Below are 26,256 nucleotides of genomic sequence, written 5' to 3'. Positions count from 1 at the left end.
CCAGTGGTCACCTATCAAGAGGTGTGGCCCAGCAGCCAGTCTGAAGGAAGAAGGTGACTGAAAACTGTCTCTCATGCTCATCGCTTTAAAACGTCTGCTCTCCTGACCTCCAAACCCTCATTCAGTCTTCCCCAGAGCCCGGTAGGGTAAGACTCGTCACCCCCACTGCACGGATGGGAAGACTGAGGCCGGGAGGGGTCAGTGGCTGGCCCAAGATCACAGAGTCCTACCCATTCTCTGCTCCGGACCCACCTCGGACGCCTGCAGAGCCCTGTCCCAACAGCAGCGGCCACCAGCAGGCACAGCGCTCCATGCACTGCACCCAGCGCCTCCCTTTTTATGCCTGACGCTTTAACGGGACTTTTTTTTTCATTGCAAAAGTAGCATGTTACTTAGAACAAACTGAAGAAAACTAAGGGATGCAAGGAAAAATTTAATTATCTCACCAGTACATCTTCCCAAATCCCTCCAGGACATGCAGAAAATCAACATTAAATGTGAGGTGTGTGCACTCTCCTCCTTGTTCATAAAAACACATGCAAACGTATACAGGAGGATTACTCTTTGTTACCAAAAAGTCAGACCTAGCTCCTCCTTTCTGCTGCTGGTTTTCCTCACAAAATACCATCAACAGCCCTCCAGAAGGACAGAAACCCAATGAACTCAGGCTTCTTAATCAGCTGCAGTGTCCCATAGTATGGCTGGACCATAACTTACCCGCTATCACTCTCCTGAGAGGCATTCAGACGGCTCCCAGGTATTTGGCCAGCATAAGCAATGCTGCAATAAGCAGCCTGGTAATGCATTCCTAGGCCTCAGTGCTTTCATTTCTCTAAAACAGAGCCCCCAGATGCCACTGTCAGGTCAAAATGCATGCACGTCCTAATTTTAAAATAGCATATTATCGTAATCGAAAACCATTCTCATTATAGGAACAAAGCTGTAAAGAGAACAACACACACACACATAATCCCTCCACCCAGAGGTAGCTAACTATTAATACTTTGGCAAATTTCCTTCCAGAACAAGTTGACACAGTAGAGTTAGCTGAACCTTTTTACTTTAATAATCTCAGACTAAATTCCAATCAGACCGACAGGCACTCACATTCCCACCAAAAAGGTAGGAGACAGTCATTTCCCCACCCTGTCCCCTCAACTCTGTCCTATTTGAGACCTTTGCCCATCTAACAGATGAAAATAGGACATCACTGTCACTCCCACTGTGTATTTCCTGGACTAGAAGGGAGACCGAACGCTTCTCATGGGTCTCTTAGGAACGGACCAGACTTTGAAACCCAGCGGAAACAGAAGCATCGTTTGATGGTTTGCTTAGGAATCGTCTTACCCGTAAAGATGGCCGACAGGCACAAGAAAAGCAGCTCCCCATCACAAATCATCAGGGAAATGTCAAGCAAAAGCACAATGAGGTGCCACCTCGAACTTGTCAGAATGGCCATCATCAAAGAGAACACGAGTAACAAACGCTGGCGAGGACGTGGAGAAGAGGAAACCCTCAGATACTGTCGGTGGGAATACAGACCGATGCAGCCACTGTGGAGGTTTCTCAAAAAACTAACCACAGAGTCACCATATGGCCCAGCACAGCCACTCCCGGGTATATATATCCAAAAGGAGCAACCGCGCTAGTTAAGAGAGGTACGGGAACCCAAAGTTCACAGCAGCATTTTTAAGAACTGGCAAGATACAGAAGCAACCTAAATGTCCATCAGCTGATGAACGGATAAAGATGTCACACACACACACACACACACACACACACACGAATACTACTCAGCCATAAAAAGAATGAAACATTGCCTAATTCCTTTGAAATACGGCCATATCCAACATGGATGAACTTAGAGAGCATCATGGTAAGTACAATAAGTCAGAGAAAGGCAAACACTGTATGGCATCATTCACACGTGGAATCTAAATAACTGTAAACGCAGAATGACCTTTAAAAACTGTGTACCTGTAATTTATAAAACATTATACATCCCTAGACTTCAATTTTAAAAAGTAAGGTCGAACAAGACTATCCAAACCTTCCAAAAAATGAATGGGGAAGAAAAGAATCATCTTACCGATTTTTGCTGTTCAAACATAAGTTTTTTATAGAAGAGATGGAACTGTTCAAAGCTGAGTTCATCTTTGTGTGCGCCTATTTCCTGTAAAAATTTAAAAAAAAAAAATGACCACACAATTTTTTGTGTCCGCCACAAGAATGCCTCCTCCCTGTTCACAGAAATAGCCAGCTGTGCTACAACACTGGCTGAAGGCAAACTTGCATTCCTCTGAACCCAACCTCTCTGCTTGGAGAACATACCCACCAGGGACCCCAGGTAAGATCCTTCAACTCCCCAAAAGGGAAGGGTCTCAGCCAGAATTCCAACAGGCATAATGCGGAACCCCTCCTTTTGGGGCAGGAGACACTTTCAAATCTAGACATACTTATAGGGTATGTACACACAGGTCATTTTTAAAGCACAGCTTCCCAGGTGGCTCAGATGGTAAAGAATCTGCCTGCAATGCAAGAGACCCAGGTTTGATCCCTGGGCAGGAAAGACCCCCTGGAGAAGGGAACAGCAACCCACTCCAGCATTCTTGCCTGGAGAATTCCATGGACAGAGGAGCCTGGCAGACTATAGTCCATGGGGTCGCAAAGAGTCGGACATGACTGAGTGACTTTCACTGTACTTTAAGAAAAAGTACCGAGCCTTTAGAGTTAATAGAGCTCAACTCCAGTCAAGGCTTGTCCCCCGAATTGCCTCATGGCTTCCCCAGAAGCTCAGTTGGTAAAGAATCTGCCTGCAATGCAGGACACCCTGGTTCAATTCCTGGGTCAGGAAGATCTGCTGGAGAAGGAATAGGCTACTTATTCCAGTATTCTTGGGCTTCCATCGTGGCTCAGCTGGTAAAGAATCCACCAGCAATGTGGGAGACCTGGGTTCAATCCCTGGGTTGGGAAGATCCCCTGGAGAAGGGAAAGGCTACCCACGCCAGTATTCTGGCCTGGAGAATCCCAAGGACTGTATAGTCCATGGGGTCACAAGGAGTTGGACACGACTGAGCAACTTTCGCTTCACTTTGTCCCAATTCGCTTAGCTCCATCAAACTCCCAGTTTCTTCCTCTGTAAAATGGGAGAACCGCCACTACCCCGCTAGGACTTCCCTGAAACCAAACCAGGTAACATTCACGTAGCACCTGCTTGGTTAAGGCATGATAAGGGACAAAATCCCAATTACGGGGTGGCCAGTGGTAAATGCTTCTCTCATCTCTCTTCTCTCAATCCCCACCCTTCTCTGGTTTTGCCATCTTGGACGAGTTGAAATGATGGGGGTAGGCCAAAAGATGGCCAGATACGCCATAAAATGGGTTAACTCTTCTGGGAACTCATGGGTACAAAATGAATGAGCTTTTCGAAGCTGAGGAATCCTGCGGCACGGCCCTGAGAGCCTCCAACTGGGACTATTGGGATGGAGTCCTTCTGGGGTCCTTGACAAGAGTCCGGACCTCTGTGAAGGCCAGAAAGGATGCCCAGGGTCATCTCCATCCTACACCCTTCAGAAGAGCCCCACCCGACCTACACGATCCCCTCACTCATGGAACAACCTGCCCCAGATCTACCAACAGCTTAGCTACACAGGAACAGAAGTGAAATGATGGCGGAAGGAGGGATGGAAGGAAGGGTGGGTGGGTGGAGGGTGGGCTGGGAAGGGGGGAAGGGCAGAGAAGAGCCAACTCCAACAGCTCCACTATCAGGGCTTGCATACAAAATGCCACCTCCCTGGCAACCTACATAAGGAATCGTTCATAACACTTTCCAAATGAAACACATGTGTTCATATTATTAAAAGAAAAACAGGCTGTGGGTTGGTGAGGGAAAGGGAAAGTTAGACTGATGGAAAAATCCCGAGCCAAGCAGCTCGGTAAACACGGTCTTCCTGGATGACATCCTCTGTCGGGATGGAGAACGCGGGCCTAAGATCTTCACATGATGCCTCGGTCGGGACTAAGACGGCCGAGTCTGGAGGTGGAGGGCTTGCCTGAGCACGGCATGCAACAGCGCTTCAAGGCGCGCAGTGGCTTCGTGGAGGCACGCGTAACCCCGGGTTCACAAAATCGCCAGGCTGAGCCACAAAACTTACCAGGAACTTATCTTTGAGGAACTTGGCACTGCTCACTTTGAAGTTGACCAGGGGCAAGATGGTCTTCAACTCCCGGAGGCTGATGCTGCAAAAGAGGGGAACCCCAGTGTTCCATCAGCCTCGAGGGGTTTCAACAGTGGAAGGCCTGGCTACTCCCACCAGCGCCCACCTCAACGAGAAGACCTGCCACCAGCTCTGTGTGATTGGGGACAGAGAGCCTGAGGTCAAGGTGGGGGTGACACCCCGTGTGCGAGGATGGTCCCCGTCGTCACGGAGGAGATGCACAGAGTGGGCAGAGACATTGCAGATGACCTTGGTAGATAGGCAATGTCACTGGGGTTCAAACCAAGAGGAGGTCACTGAAGGCCAGAGATGAGGAAGGGAAAGAGGCAACCTTATCTGAACACCTACTATGCGCCAGGCTGCCCTCAGTACCTCCAAGCAATGATGTCACCTTGCCCCTCAGTACACTCGACCCTCAGGATTCAGAACAGGCAATGAGGGTGGGGGCCGGAACACTCACGATCGGAGCTGCTCCAAAGACCTTAGAAGGCAGATATCGTTATCACCATTATCACAAGTCCATCCTAAAGGAAATCAACCCTGAATATTCACTGGAAGGACTGATGCTGAAACTCCAATACTTTGGCCACCTGATGCAAAGAGCTGACTCACTGGAAAAGACCCTGATGCTGGGAAAGACTGAAGGCAAGACAAGGAAGGGGGCAACAGATGATGAGATGGTTGGATGGCATCACCGACTCGATGGACATGAGTTTGAGCAAACTCCGGAAGACAGTGAAGGGCCGGGAAGCTTGGCATGCTGCCGTCTGTGGGGCTGCAAAGAGTCGGACGTGACTTGAGAGACTGAACAAGAACAACCGTTATTACTCTGCACTCCAGGTGAAGAAACTGGGGCTCAGGGAGGTTCGGTGCTGCATGAGGGAGGTAAGACTGCAGAGAAGCTGGCCTCTGGGTCTGCCTGTAAGCGCTGCATTTAACTGTCTCTCAGGGAATGGCAGGAACAGAGGCGGGGGAGGAGGTGGTCGAGGGCATGCGTTCCAGACCCTTGTGGCTGCAGAGCCGAGGTCCCAGCAGAGCAAGCGAGGGTAGTCCTGGGGAGCCTCTGGCTGTGGCCAAAGAAAAGTGTGCCACGTTCTCAGAGACGTCAGACCAGACAGGGGCTATGCATGGCCAGGAAGGAAGTCTGCCCAGGCTGTGGGCAGACAGCAGCCCCGATACCCCCGCCCCGTCTACTCACCCAGAAGGAAGCAGCACGTCCCAGCCAGCAGCCGCCCCGGGAGACGGCCAGGCGGCCTCCTGGCCGCCTCGTGGCCCCACCCCTGGCATCCTTGCCTCTCGTCTAACGGCCTCCCTGATGCCAGAGACTATCATGTGCCCAGTGCCCCCCCATGCCCCCTGCTCCCGGGGCTGGCACCCAGGGCTTCCCCAGAGAGACGGCAAAAGCCACACAAAGTCCCCAGTGGGCCAGGCGGGGCTGGCCGGGCAGAGGAGTGAGCAGACTGGCTGAGACCCCTTTCCCACCCTGCCCTGGGATGTCCACGAAGAGCCTGCCGGACTAGGGTGAAGGGAGAGGAGTTGGGGGCCGGGCTGGTGCTGCAAAACGAGGCAGGGTGAGAGTCTGGCCAAGACGGTGGCCTCAGGGGCTCATCCAGGACCAGGGAAGAGGACAGAGCCCCCTGCAGAACCCAAGACTTACAGGCAGAAACAGGGCCAAGAGACCCTCCCATAACCAGGAACGGAGAGACTGGGGAGCCGGGAGTCAGGGCAGCTGCTGGGGGGCCAGCGGAGCAAACACAGCCTCCAGGGTCGTGAGAATCTGAGCACTGGGACATCCGAGCCCACCTGCTCCAATGGGCCCCCTCAGAGCAGAACAGGTGAGCCTCCAGGGAAAGGTGGGACCCGAAGAGCTCCTTGGGGCTCCCATGCAGGAACCTCCCCTCCCGTCCTGGGCGTGTGGTCAGGCCCCACTTGACCCCCAGCCAGGACTGGCACTCGGATTCTCAGCCACTGGAGGGCAGGAAGCTAGCAGCTCCCAACTTCACCCCTCTCCCCACCCAGGACTTGTCTTCAAAGAAAGGGAGGGCCTCAGCCACCGTCACGCCCTGCCCTCTGGCCTCCATTCGGGGCAGTTCTGCAGGGCCATCCCGGAGCTCCACCAGGGGCCAGCTGAGGCTGTGGCTGTGACGGCATCTGAGCCCAACAATTCCCAGCCTTCACTTCCACAGGTGAGGGTCCCCTACACATTCCACAAGCTTCCTGCACACAAACCCACATCTCAGGCTCTGTCTCCTGCAGGCTCGGCCTGTGAAGCGGGCTAGGAACTGGGGCAACTCCTTTGGGGAGAGATGGCAAAAACGATTCCTTGCCCTAAAGGCGATAAACAATCAGGGCCCCCCCTCTCGTCAGGCTGGCCTGGCCCCAGATCCCACCACACTCCCCCCCGGGGGTTGATGGCCCCAGACAACTTGCCTGCCACCCTCAGGCTGATTACCAACAGGCCCACCATCCCCGGTTTATCGTAACCATGGTGGCTCAGACAGCAAAGAGTCTGCCTACCATGCAGAAGACCCGGTCTGGGTCCCCGGGTCAGGAAGATCCCTGGAGAAGGAAACGGCAACCCACTCCAGAATTCTCACCTGGAGAATCCCATGGACTGAGGAGCCTGGCGGGCGACAGTCCGTGGGACCGCAAGAGTGGGACATAACTGAGCGAATAAACCACCTCCACACCCACCACCGCAAGCAGGCACTGGCCAAGCACTTTTCACATACTAACCCACTGAATCCTCACACCAGTCCCAGGAGGTAAGAACTAGGATCTCTTTTACAAATTAGGAAACTAAGGCACAGGGAAATTGAGCAATTTACCCAAACTCATCAACCAGTAAGTGTGAAGAGCTGAGATTCAAACCTCAGTGCTGCCCAACAGAATGTTCTACAGTGTTGCAAATGTTCTAGATCAGAGCTGTCCAAGGCAACTAGGGCGACCAAGGAATTGAATTTTTTTTTAATTTTATTTAATTGTAATTAATTTAAATAGTGACATGTGGACAGTGCAGCTCTAGAAGCCTGCTCCTCTAAGTAGGGTCCCTAAGTAGCGTCAGCTGGAAATCTGCTGGAAATGAACATCTGTGATCCCCAACCAGACAGAGAAAAATCTGTGATCCCCACCCTGCTGTGGGGCAGGCAGAGCCCCCTCCAGGCTGTCCATAGTGCTGGAGCCAGGACTGCTGACCACAGGGAACCTATTTGCCTTTCTGTTGAAGACAGAACCAGACTACACACCTGTGAGCCTGCCCCTTCCCCATCCCGAAGGCCCGGGTGAGCAAGGAAGTGCAGGCACAGGCTCAAGCTTATGCAAAGTCAGGGTTACAGGCCAAGGGGCAAGGGCCAGGTGGGAAAGAAACCACAACCCTGAGGGCTGCTGGCCCCACCAGAGGACCCGCCCATGAGCCCCACCCTGAGGAATGCAATTCCAGTGGCTGTCCCAGATGGTCCAGGGGCTTTCTCAAGGGGTATTTTGACAGGAGAAGTTTTCACCTAAAGCACTGACCTTAGAAACCTAATTCCCAGATAAGGCAACTAAACTCCACAGATTCAAAAAGAGGGGGTTTCTAGAAATCTGGCCAGGATGAATATTAAAACATTCGTCTTTGATCCAATCTCCCCAGACCTGGAGATGTCATAATGAAAGCTTCCAAAGGGGGAACGATCTAGTTTTCCGATGTTACATGCAGGAATGAAAAGGGAGGGCCTTTCATTTCATCTGACCAACCAGCCAGATCCCTGACCTCAAGGAGCCCCTTCAACGTGAACAGCAGCGATGAGGACGAAATTCTAAGAAAGCAGATGGGACCGTGGAGCCTGGCACTAAGGCCAGAATCCCACAGTGAGCCCAGACGTGCAGCTCTTGAGGGGCACTTCCTACCGCCTTGTACATCCACTATGAAATACAAGACACAAACCAAATGACAAGCAAAAGGCAACTTTTCAAGCGAGGTATCAAATCCCATTGGTTGAATTATAATGTAGGCGTTGATACCAGTCTCAAGAGTTACGAGGAAATGAAAACATGTTTAAGGGGAGGTGAAAAAAGTTTGCCCCCCTTTCACACGGGCTGGACTTAGTGACTGATTCCCAGAAAACAGAGTGGGGATGAGTGGGGGGCAGAGGGCCGGTGAGGGGGCAGGGGTCATTACAAAGGAGAGATCTGGAAGACACCACTTTGGCCAGATGGTCAAGACTTCCATCACCCTCAACAGACCACGGGAGAGCAGATGCCCCTTAACTGAGGCGAAGAGAAAGACCTTCACCTCCACGATGTTCACCTCCATGCCTGCTTCCCAAACACAGCCTCAGGTTCCCCTTAACTCCAGTCTACCCATGAGGAAAATGCCAGGTCGCCACAACGGAAGGGCATGCTACGGAATGCCCAAGGCCTACTCCTCCATACTGTCAAGATCGGGACGTCTCCAGTGGTCCAGGGGCCAAGACGCCACACTCGCAATGCAGGGGGCCTGGGTTGGATCCCTGGTTGGGGACCTAGATCCCACATGCTGCAGCTAAAAAAAAAAAAAAGATTCTGCACACAGCAATGAAGATCATATTATGTGCAGATCGTGGAATATCATTCAGCCTTAAAAAGGAAGGGAGTTCTGACACCTGCTACAGTGACATACCTGATCCACAAAGACATCACACTGAGCAAAATAAGCCACTCACAAACGCAGCATCCTTCCACGCACAGGTGGCGCCCGAAGGAGGCAAATTCACAGAGACGGAAGGAGGAATAGAGGTTACCAGCAGCTGCAGGGGGAAATGGGGTAACGGTTTGAAGGGTAGAGAGTTTCAGGTTTGCAAGATGAGCAGAGCTCTGGAGACAGACGTTGATGGCAGCATGCCAACGTAAATGCACATAAATGTACCCTGAAAATGGTAAGTTTTATGTTACATAGTTCACCACAATGAATGAGTAATTTTCAGTCATACGAAGTCACGGCGGGAAGAGATTTCTGCCTTTGACCAGCTTAGTGATCAATAAGCCACGGCTGACTGGCTCGGTTGCTCTGTTCAAATGACACCCTCTCGTGGCCTCAGCATCCTCATTAAATCCTCAGCATCCCAGGGGATGCCTAGCTGCTCAGTCTCCCAGGATTCGTTCCATAACCTCTCCCCAACTTACTAAGTCCAGAGGGCGCTCAGAGCAGCGGCTGCCGCAAAGCCACTTCACAACAAACGCCAGCTGCTGCCGTCTGGCCCCTCAAAATGTTGAAAGTGAAACACAGGTTCAGGCCAAGGAAAACCTGGGAGCGGGCACTGCCGAGCCAGCCCTCCCCGCCCAGAGGACGCTTCGCCCCGCTGCTGCGCCTTTGTTTTCCTCCAGGAGACGCGATTAACGTGGGCGACAGGAAAGGAGGGGAAACTGGCAGGAGTCAAGAGCCCTTTCGTGGGCTCCTTGGTCAAAGCTCCTTTGGAAAAGCTCCCTCAGGTCCTCCCAGAGCCACGGGAAAGGTGGGATTTTCCACGTGTCGACAGAGCAGCAGGGCTCAGCCCACAGGGAGGGAGGGAAGGATGTTGGGGTTGGGCAGGGACAGGGAACAGGGAACAAGGCATCGAGGCCAGAGTCAGACTCGCTCCCTGCCGAAGGTTCTGAAAAGCATTTCTCAGTGAAGGACTTACAAGAATCATTCCGAGCAGAGAAAGCCGGGCTTCCGTTTCTTGACAACACAAGACGGAGAGCAGATTCTGGAACCAAACCGATGATGCCGTGTACCCCACCTCGTGGAGACAGGGCCCTGGCGGGCTCCCTCCGCCCGCTCTGTGCCAACCTCAGCTCTGACTCACCGGGCAGCCAGAGAAGGGAAATGGTCATGGGAGGCTCCACCCTGAGGCTGAACGAGCCCAGTGTGTACAAAGGCCCCCTCGTTTGATCTGCCTCTGAAACACCAGGCCCAAGCCCAGGGTGGACCACAGAGGATGCTGGCAGGAGAGGAGGAGGAGGAGGGGGAGGGAAGGAAGGAGGGAAAGGCAGATGGAAAGACGCAGGGAGATGCCGGCTGACCTAACAGCATCAGTTAACTCTCCACGCTTCCTGGCTTCCTGGTTATACGTTTGCAAATCACCCCTCGGGGCATGCATACAACAGACCACTTGAAATTGACAAGTGATGGGTGACGCTGGCATCGCACCAAAATGCCCTAAAGATGGAAAGACGTTCAGGAACAAGCTGGGTAGGGACTTCCCTGGTGGTCCAGGGGTTAAAACTGCACTTTCAATGTTGGGGGCATGGGTTCAATCACTGGTGGGGAATTAGCTCCCACGCGCTGTGCAATACACGAGGGGAGCGTTGCAGAGGTTACTTGTTGCCTCTTGTATGAAGCTGACGTCTCTTAATGGAGAATGGAAGGAAGGAAGGACATTTAAAAATGCTGAAAGAGGTCTGATGTGAGGCTAAAATGATACAGTGACTGTCAAGTGCTGAGGACGGCGCCTGCCATGCCAGGTGCTCCATAAATGGTGGGTTTTATCACTACACTATTAACAGGAACTGGATCATAACCTAAAAAAAAAGTGATGAGAGGCTGTTCAACCTCTCCCTTAAATAAAGAAATGCAAATTTAAGCCAAAACTCCACTGCTGCTTTTCACCCATCAGGTCAGTGAAGGTCGAAGTCTGGCGACACACGGTAGAGAAGAGCCCTCTGAGCCGCTAGCAGAAACGCAAACTGCCATCACCCCTCTCAGACTGCAGACCCAGGGACGCCTGGCCTCTGGAATGCCTCTGGTAGGAATTTATCCTGTTCATATCTGTGTCCCGCACATTTACAAAAAAGGAGACCCAGGGACTTCTCTGGTGGTCCAGTGGCTAAGACCCCACGGTCCCAATGAAGGGGGTGCAGGTTCGATTCCTGGTCAGGGAACTAGATCCCACATGCTGCAACTAAGAGCTTGCATGCCACAACTAACGATCCCGCCTGCGCAATGAAGATGGACAATCTTGCAGACCTCAACTGAGACCCGGCCCCGCCAGATAAACAAATAATAACAATTAACAATAACAGTTTTTAAAAAGGAGACCTGAAGGTTTTCATAGCTTTATAATAAAGAAACAACCTGATGTTCATCGAGAAGGAACTGGTTTCCCATCAATATGGCAATCACACCACATCTATCCAAGAACCAATCACATCTGTTCCAAAAATGTGTGGCATAGAGCCTTGTATGTGCCAAGAGGGAACCGCTCCAAGACGTGCTATTAAGTGAACCAGTCAGGGACACTGATTACAGGCTGTCACATCGCCTGCCCGGTGTTCACCCAGCTCTTAGAAGCATCGCCCCCGAACTGGGTTTACTTCCTGATGGTCAATCTCCACCACAAAGGACGGGCGGTCACCAAGGGGATCCTGTTTCTCCCCGGGACACAGAAGATGCTCAAACGCACAGGCCTAAGTGACGAGGTCCGAGTGCTTCACATAGCAGAGAAGTCCTCCCCACGGATGGAGTGGCACTGTCCACTGCAATGAGACCCCACGTGGGTGGAGACTTTTATCACCACGATCCACACCACTGAGCACTGCGTCTGCCGCCTTGTTAAGTCAAATCTGATTTCACGAGGACCTTTCCACAGCACAGAACTCACTCCGACCCCCTTGGGATATTTCAAGAAACGATGAGATGATTCAAAATGATCGGGAGGAAACCACAAAAATGTGAGCGAATCTCACCTGTTTCTCCTGGTTTGATCCACAGAATAAATCTGCTTTCTCAGCCAGCTGGGAAGAGATGAGACAAGAGACAGAGAGTTAGAAAATAAGAAAGCTAGACTCACAAGTCCAGGGAATTTCTGTAGGATGGGACACAGAGCCTGGAAATGAAAAGGAAGGCCCTTCCCACTTTCTAACACCAGCAACCTGGGAAGAAGCAGCTTCTCCGTGTGGGTGAAATGCCGCCCAGCCGAGCCAAGCAGCCCCGTGGCCTCACAGAGGCTGGATTCTTTAAACTGACAGTTCCCTCTAGTGCTCTCTGTTAATCTCCCAAAAAGCTGGTCGAGATCAGAGGGCTCTGGTTCGCTGGATGGGCAGCAATTCATACACGAGCCCCACCCGACACCCATGACGCTGATGGACAGTCCTGAAAAGGCCCTCGTCAAGCCAGGAGGAAAATCCCAGACCTCGAGCCCGAGGTCCTCCCGTCAGTCAGCTTAATCTCTTCTTAAATCCTCTGAGAAAGAAGCCTCGGGCCCTCCCCTCAGACACAACTCCAGGACGAGTTTCTGTCTCAATCCCAGTGCACTCCTCACCCCGGCAGAACAAGGCCCAGGGAGACGGGCGGCTCTTCTGGGAGATGCTGGAGTGTCCACCGTCACTACTGGACACCTACTGCATACAGGGCACTCCAGGAGCCCCCAGGACGAAGCATCTCCTTTTCCCTTCTTTCGTCATACTGGCTAGAGGGAGCCGAACAGACGCCCGAGTGAGCAACTACGGAGAGAAACAGGCAAAGCCATTACCTCTCAATGATGGTGGGGGTGGACGCGCTCATCACTTCCTGGTGTAAGATCTTCAAGCCAGACAGCCACTTAGCTGCATCTTCCTTCGAGTCGGCTGGAGAGAGGAGGGGCCAGAAATGCTGTGTTACTCCCTGGGAAGATCTCTGCTTGGAGACTCCCTCCCCACACAGACCACGGCGATGGGAGGAACCTGTGCTGGTTCCTGGGACCTGCTTTTTGCCCAGGGTGAGCCTCCTACAGCAGGAGTGACAAGCTGGTAGAGCTTTAGCTTTAGTCCTATAGTAACAAACAAGAGGCAGAGCTCAGGACAACTTGGACCACAATCCTGAGAGCCCTCGGCACCTCCCTTGTTTCCCATCAAGGCCAGAGAGAGGGCCGCCGAGCAGCCGAGGCTGCTGCCTGTAAGGGAAGCAGCAACGTGCGGTGGGTAAGAGCTTAGCATCAACCCCAAAGCCCACGGTAGCGCTTCAGGGCTGTGCGATGTTACTTAACCTCCCTGTGCCTCATTTCCTCATCATGAAATGCAGCTGGCAGTGCAAACACCTGGTCCCACTATTAAGCATCTTTTCACACCGCCAGGGGCCTCGTTAGCCTGGCCAGAGCCTGCCGAGGCCTCTGCTCTCATTCTCCCCAGGCGGATGAAGAGAAAGGCATGGCTAGGAAGGGCAAAGGGAAGAAGCCTGGATCCAGCCATCAAGCTGGCATCCTGGGCTCCACATCTTGCTTGGGCTTTCACGGCCGCCCTACCAAGAAGAGCAACCAGGCCTCAGCCTGCAGCTGGGCTAAGTGGACAAAGCTCTGAAGGTTCAGGCTCATGGGCCCCTCTCTCCTGTCCTGTCTCTGCCTCCTGCCACAGCCCCTCCATCAGACATGCACCCATGACTTCCCACATCCGGCTTACTATTTCCCTCCTCCAAGCCTGGCACATGCAAGGGTCTCTACCTGGACCATCCTCTCTCTTTCCTCACAACTCCTACTGATGCCTCAAAACCCAGTTTAAGAAAAGCCACCTCCCCGGCAAAGCCTTCCAGGGAATTAGGCTCCGTGTATTCCTCCAGCACACTGTATTACGTTTGGACTACGGCTCCTATCAGAGAGTACTCTAAGTCCCTGTCCACACATCTTCTCCCCAAGTAGACCGTGAGCTCCTTAGAGGTGGTAACTGGGTCTTAGGTCTCACTACAGCCCCACGGACATCTAGCACAACCCAGAACAGAGCATAAGCTCAAAAGATGCCTGAGGAAAGCGTGAATGAGAAATTAAACCAATGAGAGTCATCGGGCCTGAAATTAAAAGTCCCTAATGCTACTCAGCTTCCACAGTTTCCACCCACTTTGGCTTACTTTTAATGCTACTTATTTTCTCTCTTGTCCACCATGATTTTATGTCAAGTTCTAAGTCAAGAAATTCTGGGGTTAGACCTGAAGGTAGCTATAAGCTTCTGCCCCTGAGCCAAGCACCTGAGCTTTCTCAGTTCTTCTCCCGGCTGAAGGCCTCTTTGACTTTCTGGAGGATTCACAAGGAGGACCAGACATCACACCCCCAGACTGTGTCTATGTGCAGGTACTGTGTGTGTGCACATATCCATGTATGAGAGAGGAGATTTCAGGATCGTTCCTTCAGATCAGTTAAGCTGAATAAATGGTGCAGGCCACACTCAGCTGGACAACAAAATGTAACCTGCCTTCAGTTCTCAGCACAGCATGAGCCAAACGGGCCCTTAACATAATCCTTTCAACATCCCCACGAGGTCAGCATGAGGATGAACTGGGTCCTGTTTTACAACTGGGCAAACTATAGCTCAGAGAGGCAGAGTCGCTTACTCAAAGCCACACAGCTAGAAAGAGGCAGGGTCAGGATTCGAAACCGGGATGCCCCAAACACACATTAGCAGGGGGGCAGGGGTGAGCATCCCGCTGGAGCACTCTCCTGGAAGGAAACCCCGGCGCAGGGAGGGGAAGCGCGCACGGCGGGCACCCACCTGCCAGGCTGAGCGTGCTGAGGATAAACTGGGTGCCGTACAGGATGGTGAAGCAGCACTCTTCCTTCTGGCGGACCGCTTTCGCGCGCTCGAAATCCTTGGAGTTCTTCCCTGGCCGGATCTCCTTTATCTCCATGATGTCCACTGAAGGAAAAGTAACAGCAGCCGGTCAGAAGCTGGACGTCACCCCACCTGAGGCGGCCGCCACGTGCCTGCACCCCAGAGACACCCCGCCCAGCGCTTCACTGCCCAGGGTAAAGACAAGCTCGACCAGCCCTGAGGCCCTGCCCGTTCACAGCTTTATGTGCAAATAATGCAATGCGTGTGGTTCTCAGGCACTCAGCGCCGGGAGAGCTGTTGTGCAGCAATGCTGAGAGCCGTCACTCAGTCGCGTCTGACTCTTCGTGACCCTGTGGACTGTAGCATAGCCCGCCAGGCTCCTCTGTCCATGGGATTCTCCATGCAAGAATACTGGAATGGGTTGCCATTCCCTTCTCCAGGGGATCTCCCTGACCCAGGGATTGAACCCCGGTCTCCCACACTGCAGGCAGATTCTTTACCGTCTGAGTCACTGGAGAAGCCCTAGATGACAGAAAAAGAGGAAATTCATCCTCCCTAGAACCCCAGCCACGGGACTCCGACTTTCTCCTGGGCAAAGGTCAGGACGGCCCCTGACTCAAAGGTGAGCCCCTCCCCTCACAGGGTGGCCATTTGTTGCATGAGGGACCCTGCTCCTATCTCAGGAGGTCCAGTGAACTAAGGAGTGTCACAAAGAGACAAGTCCATCGATCCCTTCCTCCTTTTCTTCTGTCAGAAAAGCACCTTTTCCTGGGATGGACCCCACTCCACATGCCTGAGATGAAGATGGTCCACCCCCCTCCCACCACAACAGGCCAAAGGAGGGACCCAGGGTCCCAGAAATGACCAAGGCATCCCACCTCATGGCCAGGATTCAGGGAGGAGCACATGGCCCAAGCTGGGCCCGTCAGCATCCTCCCAGGACTGACCTGGCCAAAGCCATTCATCACATTTCCCCTGCTGCTGCTGCAGGCTGAGGAAACGTGAGTCGAGGGTAGCAGGGTCCATGCTGTTGGGCACGCGGAAAGCAAAATGACTCAGTTCTGACGCACTGTCCACCTCCTGGGTCTGTTTGGGCTTGAAGCCTCTTCTGCATTGGAACACGCCATGCGACCTAATCCATTCTTTTTTGCTTTGGTCAGTGGGAAATTTCTGTCACATGCAACCGTAAGAATCCTGGGACATACACTTCCATTACTGCACTGAACAGAGAAACAGCAAAGAGAGGTATTCCTGGAAGTGAGAGGGTAGGAAGGAGACCCCAGCTTTGACCTGGAGTCCAGGAAGCCAAGAGACCCAAGTGAACCAGGGCGTTTCAGAGTCAGAGTTGAAGTAGGAGTAAAGGTTCACAGCTGTTCACACATGACAGCAGAATGAGATACGTGTGTGCTGAGTCGTGTCCGACTCTTTGCGGCCCCATGGACTGTAGCCCACCAGGCTCCTCTGTCCATGGGATTCTCCGCGCAAGAATACTAAAGTGGGTTGCCATTCCCTCCTCCAGGGGGTCATCCCGACCCAGGGATCGAACCTGAATCTCTTGCATCTCCTGCACTGGTAGGCGGACTGTCTACCACTAGCATGACCTGAAATGGTATAATTTCGTTCTCTTTTTACAGCTGAGTTGTCCGGCCATCAATTTTCACCATTTTTTTAATATGGCCTCAATTTTGGTTTTTTTGTTTCGGTATACAGTTTTGAGGAATTTGGTCACATGTATAGACTCATGAAGCTACCACCGCACACAGGGTGCAGAAGAGGGGAGATACTTACATTGGGGAGGAAGGGGGTGGAATGAACTAAAGGCTTTCCACTGTCTTACCATGGGTCTAGCCAGACTGAAAACAGTTTGGGGGACAAGAGTCATGAAGTAAAGTGAAAAACTTGAAATAAACAGCATTTATTCTGCATTCTGTGCGTGGTGGTGGTGGTGGTTACACAGGTCTACACATGTGAGAAAATTCCTTAAAACTCTTCACCTAAACAAAAACAAACCAAAACTGAGTCCACATAAAAAAATGATGAAAACCCATTACGGCCCGACCACTCAGCCATAAAATAGAACAAAATTGTACCATTTGCAGCAACTTGGATGCAACTGGAGGTTACCACAGAAAGTGGAGTAAATCAGAGCGAGAGAGAAATACTACACGGCATCACTGACACGGGCTTTCTCGGTGCCTCGGTGGTAAAGAGTCCACCAACTATGCACGAGACACTGCCTAGTTTGATCCCCGGGCTGGGAAGATCCCCTGGAGGAGGAAATGGCAACCCACTCCAGGATTCTTGCCTGGGAAATCCCATGGACAGAGGAGCCTGGTGGACTACAGTCCAGGAGGGCTGCAGAGAGTCAGACACGGCTGGGCGTCGGAGCATGCACACATCACGTATATGTGAAATCTAAAATATGAAACAAACGAACCTCTCTATGAAACAGAAACAGGGTCAGGGACGTGAGAGAACAGACTGGGTTGCCAAAGGAGCGGGGTGTGAGAGAGAGCTGCATTGGGAGCTCGGGATTAGCAGATGCGAACTGGCATACACAGAATGGATAAACTCCAAGGTCCTACTGTGGAGCGCAGGGAACTATATTCAGTATGCTGTGATAAGTCAGAATGAAAAAGAATGTATATACATGTATAAATGAGTCACTCTGCTGTACAGCAGTAACTGACATAACAGTGTAACTCAATTATACTTCAATAAAAAATTAATTTAAAAAATAACTAATTACAGTTTAAGAACATTTTACCAGCTCAATTTCCTGGGTTGATAACTATGGTTATGAAAAATGTTATCATGGGGGGAAATTAGATGAATGGTACCCAGAAACTTCGAATTATTTGAATCTACAATTTTTTCAAGCCAAAAAAAGTTTTTGAGACACTTAGCAATTATGGCCCTATTATTGGGCGGGGTCTCTAAACCTTGGCGGGTAGAGAGGCGGGAGGTATAATCCCACCCTTCATCCAGCCCTGAAACCAGGGAATCTTATCTTCTCTTCCTCATTCCTCAAACGCCAACAACAAAACACAAAGAGACTTTGTATGCGCTCAGACCCACCACCTTCTGAGAGGTCAGGTCGGCAGTGCTTTAGCAGTTATCTGGGAACATCTAAGGTATCAAGGTCTGCTCTCAGAAATCAGTTACTCACCCACACAGCCAGTCAAGAGTCTAGCGACTTTAAGTAAATACTCTTTTTTTTCCCCCCTAGTTAGTCTAGCAATGATTATCTAACCATTCTCTTTCCCCATAAAATATTGCTAAGAGGGAATTTCTGAACTGGCCTACTGTGAGCTTTTTTCCTTACAGCAAAATTATAATAAACATATGACTGTTAAAAGGGGAAGGGGACAAGAACTTCCCTGGCGGTCTAGTGGTTAAGAATTGGCCTTCCAATGCAGAGGGCACTGGTTCAATCCCCGGTCAGGGAACTAAGATACCACATGCCACGTGCTGTGGCTGAATAAATATTTTTTTAAAAAAGAGGAAGAGGAGAGTGATGGGGACTATGGGACAGACCTCAAGATGGGACAGAGTGGGAGACTGAGGGAGACAGACACACACAGATATGAATACACACAAACAGGGTCAACCAGGGTCAGGGACAACCAGACACAGAGAGGAGACAAGCTACCCAGACGAGGAGGGAGAAGGACGACCGTGCAACATACAAAGAGAGAAAGAGGGGCTTCCCTGGTGGCCGGCGGTTAAGAATCCGCCTTCCAGCGCAGCGGGCACTGGTTCGATCCTTGGTCCAGGAACGAAGATCCCACATATCACGCAGCAACTAAGCCCATGCCCTCCGGGGTTCATGCACCAAAATTACTGAGTTCACGGGGCTGCAACACAGCACACGTGCCGCAACGAAGACCCAGACAAATAAATATTTTTTTAAAAGATAGAGAAAATAGGAAATGGGGAGAGAATGAAATACAACAGCTACTCTGATGACATAAACAGCCCCAATGACCCCTACACCACCGCCCCGCACTTCACTGCAAGCGAGCACCCTTTGGAGGCCAGCCCTGTCCCAGGAGAGGGCTGCAGGTGTCCACCCTCATCGGCAGGCCTGGACACCTCCATGAGGTCATCCTGATCACTCCCCTCTTTGCCCAGATAAGTACTGGCCTATTCATCATACTTCTGGTAAGACCAAGCTTTCTCCACTGGAGCCTCCCTTCCATTATCAAAGGTCAGCTGACTATTTGTGTGGATCTATTTCTGGTCTCTCTCTTCCATTCCATGGATCTATTATTTCCCTGATTGTCCTGATAACTATGACTTTACTGTAAGTCTCAGAGTGAGGCTACAACCCCCTCTGACTTTGTCCTTCAACACTGCATTGACTGTCCCAGGTGTCTTGCCTCTCTACGTGAACTTTAGGATCAGATTGTCCATATCTACAGAAGAACCTGCTAGCTTACTGATGGAGACTGTGTTGACTACACTCGGTTGCAGAGAACTGACATATCAAGTCTTTCTATCCATGAAGGTGGAGTATTGATTCATCACGCTTTGTCAGCCAGACAATCCTCTGAATGTACACAGTCCTGGCCCCCAACGGTCTTACAGACACACTGAGCTCAACCGTGAGAATACAAATCCAAGCAATGATAACCATGTGCAGCTCTCACAGAGCACACACTGTAACTCCAGGCACGCTGCCAGTGCTTTGCACGAGTCATCAGTTGGCTCCCTGGAAAGCTCCTCACCAGCACCATCCGCAATCACAGGGTCATCTGTTTACTGCCCATCCGCTCTCCCCTCCAAGCCCCAGCAGGACAAGGGTCGTGTCCACCCTGTGCACAGCCGCCTGCGTCAGAGCCTGGCTCGGAGCAGACACTCAGACTGCCGCACAATAAATGAGAAGGTCTCCCAGGTGGCTTGGCTTGGCTTCCCCCAGAAGCAGATTCTGAGACCGTGATTTGAGCACATGCAGTTGCCCCGGGAGCGGCTGCCAGGAAACACCAGCAGAGGCACGGGGACGCAAGACAGGAGCTCTGTTATCAAGCTGGCACCCCAGGGGCACTGGGAGCTGACCCCACGGGCATTAGGAGCCCCCTTAGAGGCCGCCCCATGGAGGAGGGAGGGAGCTGGGGTATTTATCCCCCGACTTCCACCTGCTATTGGTTGATGACTGCTTCTGGAGGCCTTAACCTCCCCAGGCCCTGAGCAGAGGGCCTTAGTGTTCAGAGCAAAGTGCCTTCAGTGTGCATCAGCGACCACTCTAGCATAACGGTCAGCCCACAGCATCCTCTGCTGTGTCAGCTTGTCAGTCTGGTAGCTTCTGCACTGTGTGTGCCCAGCCGCTAAATCGTGTCCGATTCCTCGCAACCCTGTGGACTGTAGCCCGCCAGGCTCCTCTGTCCATGGAATGCTCCAGGCAAGAATACTGGAGCGAGTTGCCATTTCCTTCTCCAGGGGATCTTCCCGACCCAGGGACTGACCCTGACTCTTCTAAGTCCCCTGCGGTGGCAAGCAGATTCTTGACCACTGAGTCACCTGGCAAGCCCGTAGTTTCTGTGCTACCCTCGCGGAACTCGGGGATCAGAGGCATCAAAGTTGCAGGGTCTCCGGTTCAGGCAGAACAGTGGGGGATGTGGACAGGCCCCAGTTATTGCCAAGAACAGCGTCTCTGGGCTCCCTGAGTGGAGCTGCTGCGTGGAGACAGAATGAGATGTTACCACTTCCATACATTTTGCAGCCCTGAAGGTATCCCGGAACTACACAAATCAGTGTACTCTCTCAACCTCTCACTCAATCTCTTTTAAAATAACAGCTTTTTTAAGATACAGTTCAGGACCTCCCTGGTGGTAGAGCGAATAAGAATCTTGCCAACGCAGGACACAGGAGTTCGATCCCTGGTCTGGGAAGAACCGCCATGCCGCAGGGCAACTAGGACCGCGCGGCACAACTACTGGGCCCATGTGCTGCAGCCACTGAAGACAGCACCCCTAGGGCCTGTGCGCAACCAGAGACGCCAGCACAGTGAGGAGCCCACGCACCACAGAAGAGGCACAACTAGAGGAAGCCCGCACGCGGCAAGGAAGACCCAGCACAAACAAAAACAATCGGGTGTTTTAAAAGGCTGTAGTTCACATGCCATCCACTTAGAGCAAACAATTCAATGGCTTCTAGTAGATTTGCAGGCTCGGGCAGCCACCAGAGTCAATGTTAGAATGTTTCCATCTCCACGAAAAGCCCCTACCCTCAGGCTCCACATTCCCGCTCATCCCCGCCAGCCCCTGGACACTACTCGTCCACTTTCAGCCTACATACAGCTGCCCATTCTGGACGTCCCATAGAAGCAGAATCATAGGATACGCGATCTCCTTTCTGGGCCTGGCCTTTCCATTCACTCGGCAGGACATCTCCGGGGTCCCTCCGTGCTGCAGCACGCGTCATTCTCATGAATGAGTAACATTCCATCACATGAATCTTTTCTAACCATTTATCCACTGCTGGACATTTGAGTTGCTTCCGCGTTTGGGTTGTTGTAAATACCACAGTTCTGAACATCCGCATGCAGGCTGTTGCTTGAACACCTGTTTTCAGTGATCTTGGGTGTCTGGTAGCAGCGGAAACTGGTCCCCTATCGTTTACACCCTCAGGGCCGCAAGTGTAATGGTGAAGTGCCCCCCTCACACCACGAGGCTGACAGGCCGCCAACCCGGGGCAGAAGTGGCTCATACATAGGTGGACAGTCACCTGTCTGTGTGGGCCTGTGGCTGGGCCTCCGTGAACCACCACCAAGTCCTTCAAAACAGGTACCACCACCTTCCAGGCATTCTGGACAAGCAGAGGCCACCTCCAGAGACACAGGGGTACCCACTGTCTGGCCATCCCTTGAATACCAGGAGCCCCAGGAAGGAAATCCCTGACCAGTGGGAGCGGCTTTCTATTGGTGATCTACAGAGGCTGATTCTTAAAGAGACAGAAATATCAGACCACCTGACCTGCCTCCTGAGAAACCTGTATGCAGGTCAGGAAGCAAAAGTTAGTACCAGACATGGAACAACAGACTGGTTCCAAATAGGGAAAGGAGTACGTCAAGGCTGTATATTGTCACCCTGCTTATTTAACTTATACGCAGAGTACATCATGAGAAACGCTGGGCTGGAAGAAGCACAAGCTGGAAATCAAGATTGCCGGGAGAAATGTCAGTAACCTCAGATATGCAGAGGACACCATCCTTATGGCAGAAAGTGAAGAGGAACTAAAGAGCCTCTTGATGAAAGTGAAAGAAGAGAGTGAAAAAGTTGGCTTAAAGCTCAATATTCAGAAAATGAAGATCATGGCATCCGGTCCCATCACTTCATCGCAAATAGATGAGGAAACAGTGGAAACAGTGGCTGACTATTTTGGGGGCTCCAAAATCACTGCAGATGGTGACTGCAGCCATGAAATCAAAAGATGAAAAGTTATGACCAACCTAGACAGCATATTAAAAAGCAAAGACAATACTTTGCCAACAAAGGTCCATCTAGTCAAGGCTATGGTTTTTCCAGTAGTCATGTGTGGATGTGAGAGTTGGACTATAAAGAAAGCTGAGTGCCAGAGAACTGACGCTTTTGAACTGTGGTGTTGGAGAAGACTCTTGAGAGTCCTTTGGACTGCGAGGAGATCCAACCATTCCATCCTAAAGGAAATCAGTCCTGAATATTCATTGGAAGGACTGATGTTGAAGCTGAAACTCCAATGCTTTGGCAGCCTGATGCGAAGAACTGACTCACTGGAAAAGACCCTGATGCTGGGAAAGATTGAAGGTGGAAGGAGAAGGGGATGACATAGGATGAAATGGTTGGATGGCATCACCGACTCAACGGACATGAGTTTGAGTAAACTCCGTGAGCTGGTGATGGACAGGGAGGCCTGGCGCGCTGAAGTCCACGGGGTCGCAGAGTCAGACACGACTGAGAGACTGAACTGAACTGAAGAGGCTGCAGGAGCCCTTTGAGCATTTTTGTTGGCACGCCCAGCACTTGATCTTACATCAGGTGGGGCAGTGGGGCACCTTCCTTATTGAAGGGTGGGCCCACTGACCCAGGGGTGTGAGACAGCAAGGTGGGTTATGCTGGCTGCACTCAACCAGGTTAACCCCAAAGTGCCTTTCTGACCTGCCACTGGGAATAAAACCCCAGTGCTAGGGATGCAAATCCACACGTTCCCGAGGGTCTCCCAGGTGTGGGAGACCTGTGTGTGGATCCACACGTACGTACACACTTGCGCACACACATACTGTATACAGGTGCCTATTGCTATTCAAATGCTCACACATGAGTGTCTGCTCTACGACCCTGATGCTGGGAAAGACTGAGGGTGAGAGAAGGGGGCGACAGACAATGAGATGGGTGGATGGCAGCGCCGACTCAATGGACGTGACTTGGAGCAAACTCCAGGAGCTGGTGGAGGACAGGAAAGCCTGGCGTGCTGCAGTCCATGGGGTCGCAAAGAGTCGACAACGACTTAGAGACTGAACAACAGCAACAGCAACGATTTTTCACCTGAAATGCACCACCTGGACCGCACACACCTGTGAGAGGGGCTTCGCGAGCAGACACCTGTGAAAATGGCACTGCGCTCCAGTCTGCCCTGGAGAGGAGCGCAGCCAGCGCTACTGATGGCGAGAATCGTCATGCAGCAAACCGGTGTCCTGCCACCCCAGTCCATCTCAGGGCTTACTTCCGGCAAGCCAACTACCAACCAGAGTCCAATTTAGATACTCTCTTTAGTATTTTTAACAGGCGATTTCAGGTTGTTTCTATTAAGCTATAAAGTAGTTACACGACAGGAACAAAAAAATCAAAATTCAGAACCAGTACTGTCCAGCTTCATATACACGAGTAATAAGGTCATCAAAGCATCAAATCATTAGGTGTTTGTTGCTGTCAATATGCTCTATATTCTTGCAGAAACATCTGATGGGCTGGTTTTTAGGTGCTTAAGGGTGTTAAGCAATACTGCGGAAATGGGCTGGGTTTTTTTCAGGCTGTTGGTGATGGGCCGCCACTTGTATTCACGTAATAGGACATAACACATTATCCCAAGAAAGATGCTCTCCATTGCATCTTCAGGGATGCACTAGGCTCGGCTAAGGAGAGGTACTTTTATTTGTACGTGTGCGCATGTGTGTGTAAAAGTGTGAGAAGAGGTTTTAAAAAAGAGAGAGAGAGAGGTTCCCACCAATTTGCTGACAGTAGGGGTGACTCACGGGAAGGGTGATGGGCAAACGGTGGCCGGGGGACCTTGACCTGCGTGGGCGGGAGTTTTGGCCAAGGGCTCAGGCAGAGCACAGACTCGATTACCGAGTGGGCTCCGGGGGTGCTTGTGTGGTCAGCTCTGCAGCCGCGCTTCCTGCTTGAAGAAGCGAGATGACACAGCCACAGAGGCGAGGTCTCGGCACAGCCCCCTTCCCAGCATCACCCTGGGTCTTCCCCAGGTCCGGCCACCACTACCCACACATCACCTGCAGGCGCGCCTGGGGTTTTTGTGCCCCGTGTCAGTTGTCCCCATGACCCTGCTTTGAGACTCCTGTTTCCTTCCTCCTCTCACTCTTGACTCTGGGCCGCTCTCAGGCTGCCCCCGACACCTGGAACCTCCTCCTGCCCTCGCCTGGCCTTCTCCCCATCTCCTCACCCGACCTCAGGTGGCACCACCAGCCAACGACCTTAACAGAACACCTTCAAGGAAGCTCCAGGTGTAACCGACGGGAAAAGAGACAGACCAGGCTCAGGCACCTCCCTGCACATGCCCACCGTCCCCCTTTCCATCTTTCAGTCATTCAACCAACCGGGTGGGGAGAGAGCAGCCCGCTGAGTGCCAGGGAAGAAGCCGACAGGCACAGTCCCCATCCTCAGAAGCTCTGAGGCTGGAAGGAGGGACAGACCCTGAGCAGATTGGCACACGAGTGCATAAACCTCCCTCTGAGCTAAACACCGCAAAGGAGCAAGATCAAGTCTACACGGGGGCTTCGGCCCAGCAAGGGGAAGAAAGGCTACTCGAGGCTGTGAGCATCCCGGCTGAGTTCTGAAGCCTGGAGTTATCCTGTGAGGGGGTTGGGGGGAAGCACTGGGAGGAGTCTGGACTGCAGAGACCCCAGTTCCAAGCCCAGCTCTGCTCCCCAGCGACACCTGGGAGCCTGGGCGAGTCACCTCCCTTCTCCCTTCAGCTGCCTGCACAGTGCTAACAGCAGCGCCTTCCCTGAGCTGCTCTGCAAACGAGATGAAATGGCAGTCACTGCGGTGGCCCCCGAGAGGTCTCAGAGTCGGGGTGAGCTGAGCTGTTGGGATGAACACTCTTTCACGGCATCTCTCAACACCTTCACCACCACTGCTGGTTTCGCTTTGTCTCAGAATTGCTGTCTCAGTGAAGGACCCTGCTTTAAAAAGCCAAAGGGCATGGGGTTACTTTGATAAATAACTGAGATGCACCACGGAACACGCAGTTACAGGAGGTGCACGTGGGGCGCAGGAAGAGTCCAACTCCACAAAAATCGAGGAGACACGGCTTCAACTTCCACGCTGTCACCCCCAGCTATGCACCTGGGGAGGAGTTCCTTTATTCCGACTTGGCCTCTACCTTCTCACAGGTGCAATGGGGAAATAACATCCATCCCATAGGTAGATATACCTCAAAGAACTTGGTAGAATGTCAAAAAGATGAGTTTTTTATATTAAAAATTATTTTGGGATCTTCCCTGGTATGGTGCAACGGCTAAGACTCTGCGCTCCCAACATCAGGGGGCCCAGGTTCAATCCCTGGTCGGGGAACTAGGGTCTGCGTGCCACAACTAAGACCTAGCGCAGCCAAACAAATAAATATTCAAAAAATTATTTTAAAGGTTAGAGATGGGGAGTGAGGGGGGCTGCTCTCATCTTCCTTGTTGAAGAAAGCAACACGCAGTGGGTGAGACGGTGCTGACACCCAGCTGAGGACATCCGCCTCCTGCTTCTACACGGAGACTTTTCCAGAGAAAGAACGCTCAACATTAAGCTGTTCATGGAAGGCTCTGCATCCACGCAGGAATGTTTGAAGGGCTGTTTTACGGGTGTTTAAGAGTTTGAAGTGATCCTGGAGAAACTGACCGGCCTTCTCTTACCCTCGGGGACTCCCTCTCCCCCAGAGACGAGGGAACGCTCTCCGGCAGGAGAATCTGGGAGAAGGAAGCCAGCTTGCTCAACTCAGGCTGCTTATCCAGCTCTGGTCCAACCTACCCCCTAGGAACCACGCGCCCAGCCCCACTCCCTGTGGCTTGGAGTGGGCATCCAACAGTGCCCAGGGTGAGCGTGTCAGGGGTCAGAGAGCAGTGCTAAACCAGATTCTCGGGGCAGCTCAAACACAGAGCAAATCTTCTCACAGCCCGTTATGAGTGACCTGGGAGTCAGTTCTTAATTGTGCTCAAGCTCAGGAGAAGATGACAGAAAGAGAAGCCTCATGAACTGGCCAGCCAAAACATCAAACACCAAGCGTCAAATACAGCTCTTAAAGCCCTCATTGTCTCAGTGTCTCTTTA

General features: G+C 52.0%; 1 protein-coding gene across 1 annotated transcript in view; it reads right to left on the bottom strand.

Moving 5' to 3' along the window:
- PLCG2 (phospholipase C gamma 2) overlaps positions 1–26,256 on the bottom strand; it is a 160,189-nt gene that overhangs the window by 77,643 nt on the left and 56,290 nt on the right. Inside the window, exons 3-7 of the mRNA XM_069552534.1 lie at positions 14,667–14,810; positions 12,686–12,779; positions 11,901–11,948; positions 4,155–4,239; positions 2,090–2,173 (exon numbers count right to left, since the gene is read on the bottom strand). Of these exons, the coding sequence (XP_069408635.1) occupies positions 2,090–2,173; positions 4,155–4,239; positions 11,901–11,948; positions 12,686–12,779; positions 14,667–14,810 (455 nt within the window). The remainder of the gene's footprint in view (positions 1–2,089; positions 2,174–4,154; positions 4,240–11,900; positions 11,949–12,685; positions 12,780–14,666; positions 14,811–26,256) is intronic.

The sequence above is a fragment of the Ovis canadensis genome, chromosome 14, assembly GCF_042477335.2.
Source record: "Ovis canadensis isolate MfBH-ARS-UI-01 breed Bighorn chromosome 14, ARS-UI_OviCan_v2, whole genome shotgun sequence".
Classification (NCBI taxonomy): Eukaryota; Metazoa; Chordata; class Mammalia; order Artiodactyla; family Bovidae; genus Ovis; species Ovis canadensis.
This window is presented reverse-complemented; position numbering and strand designations above follow the sequence as displayed.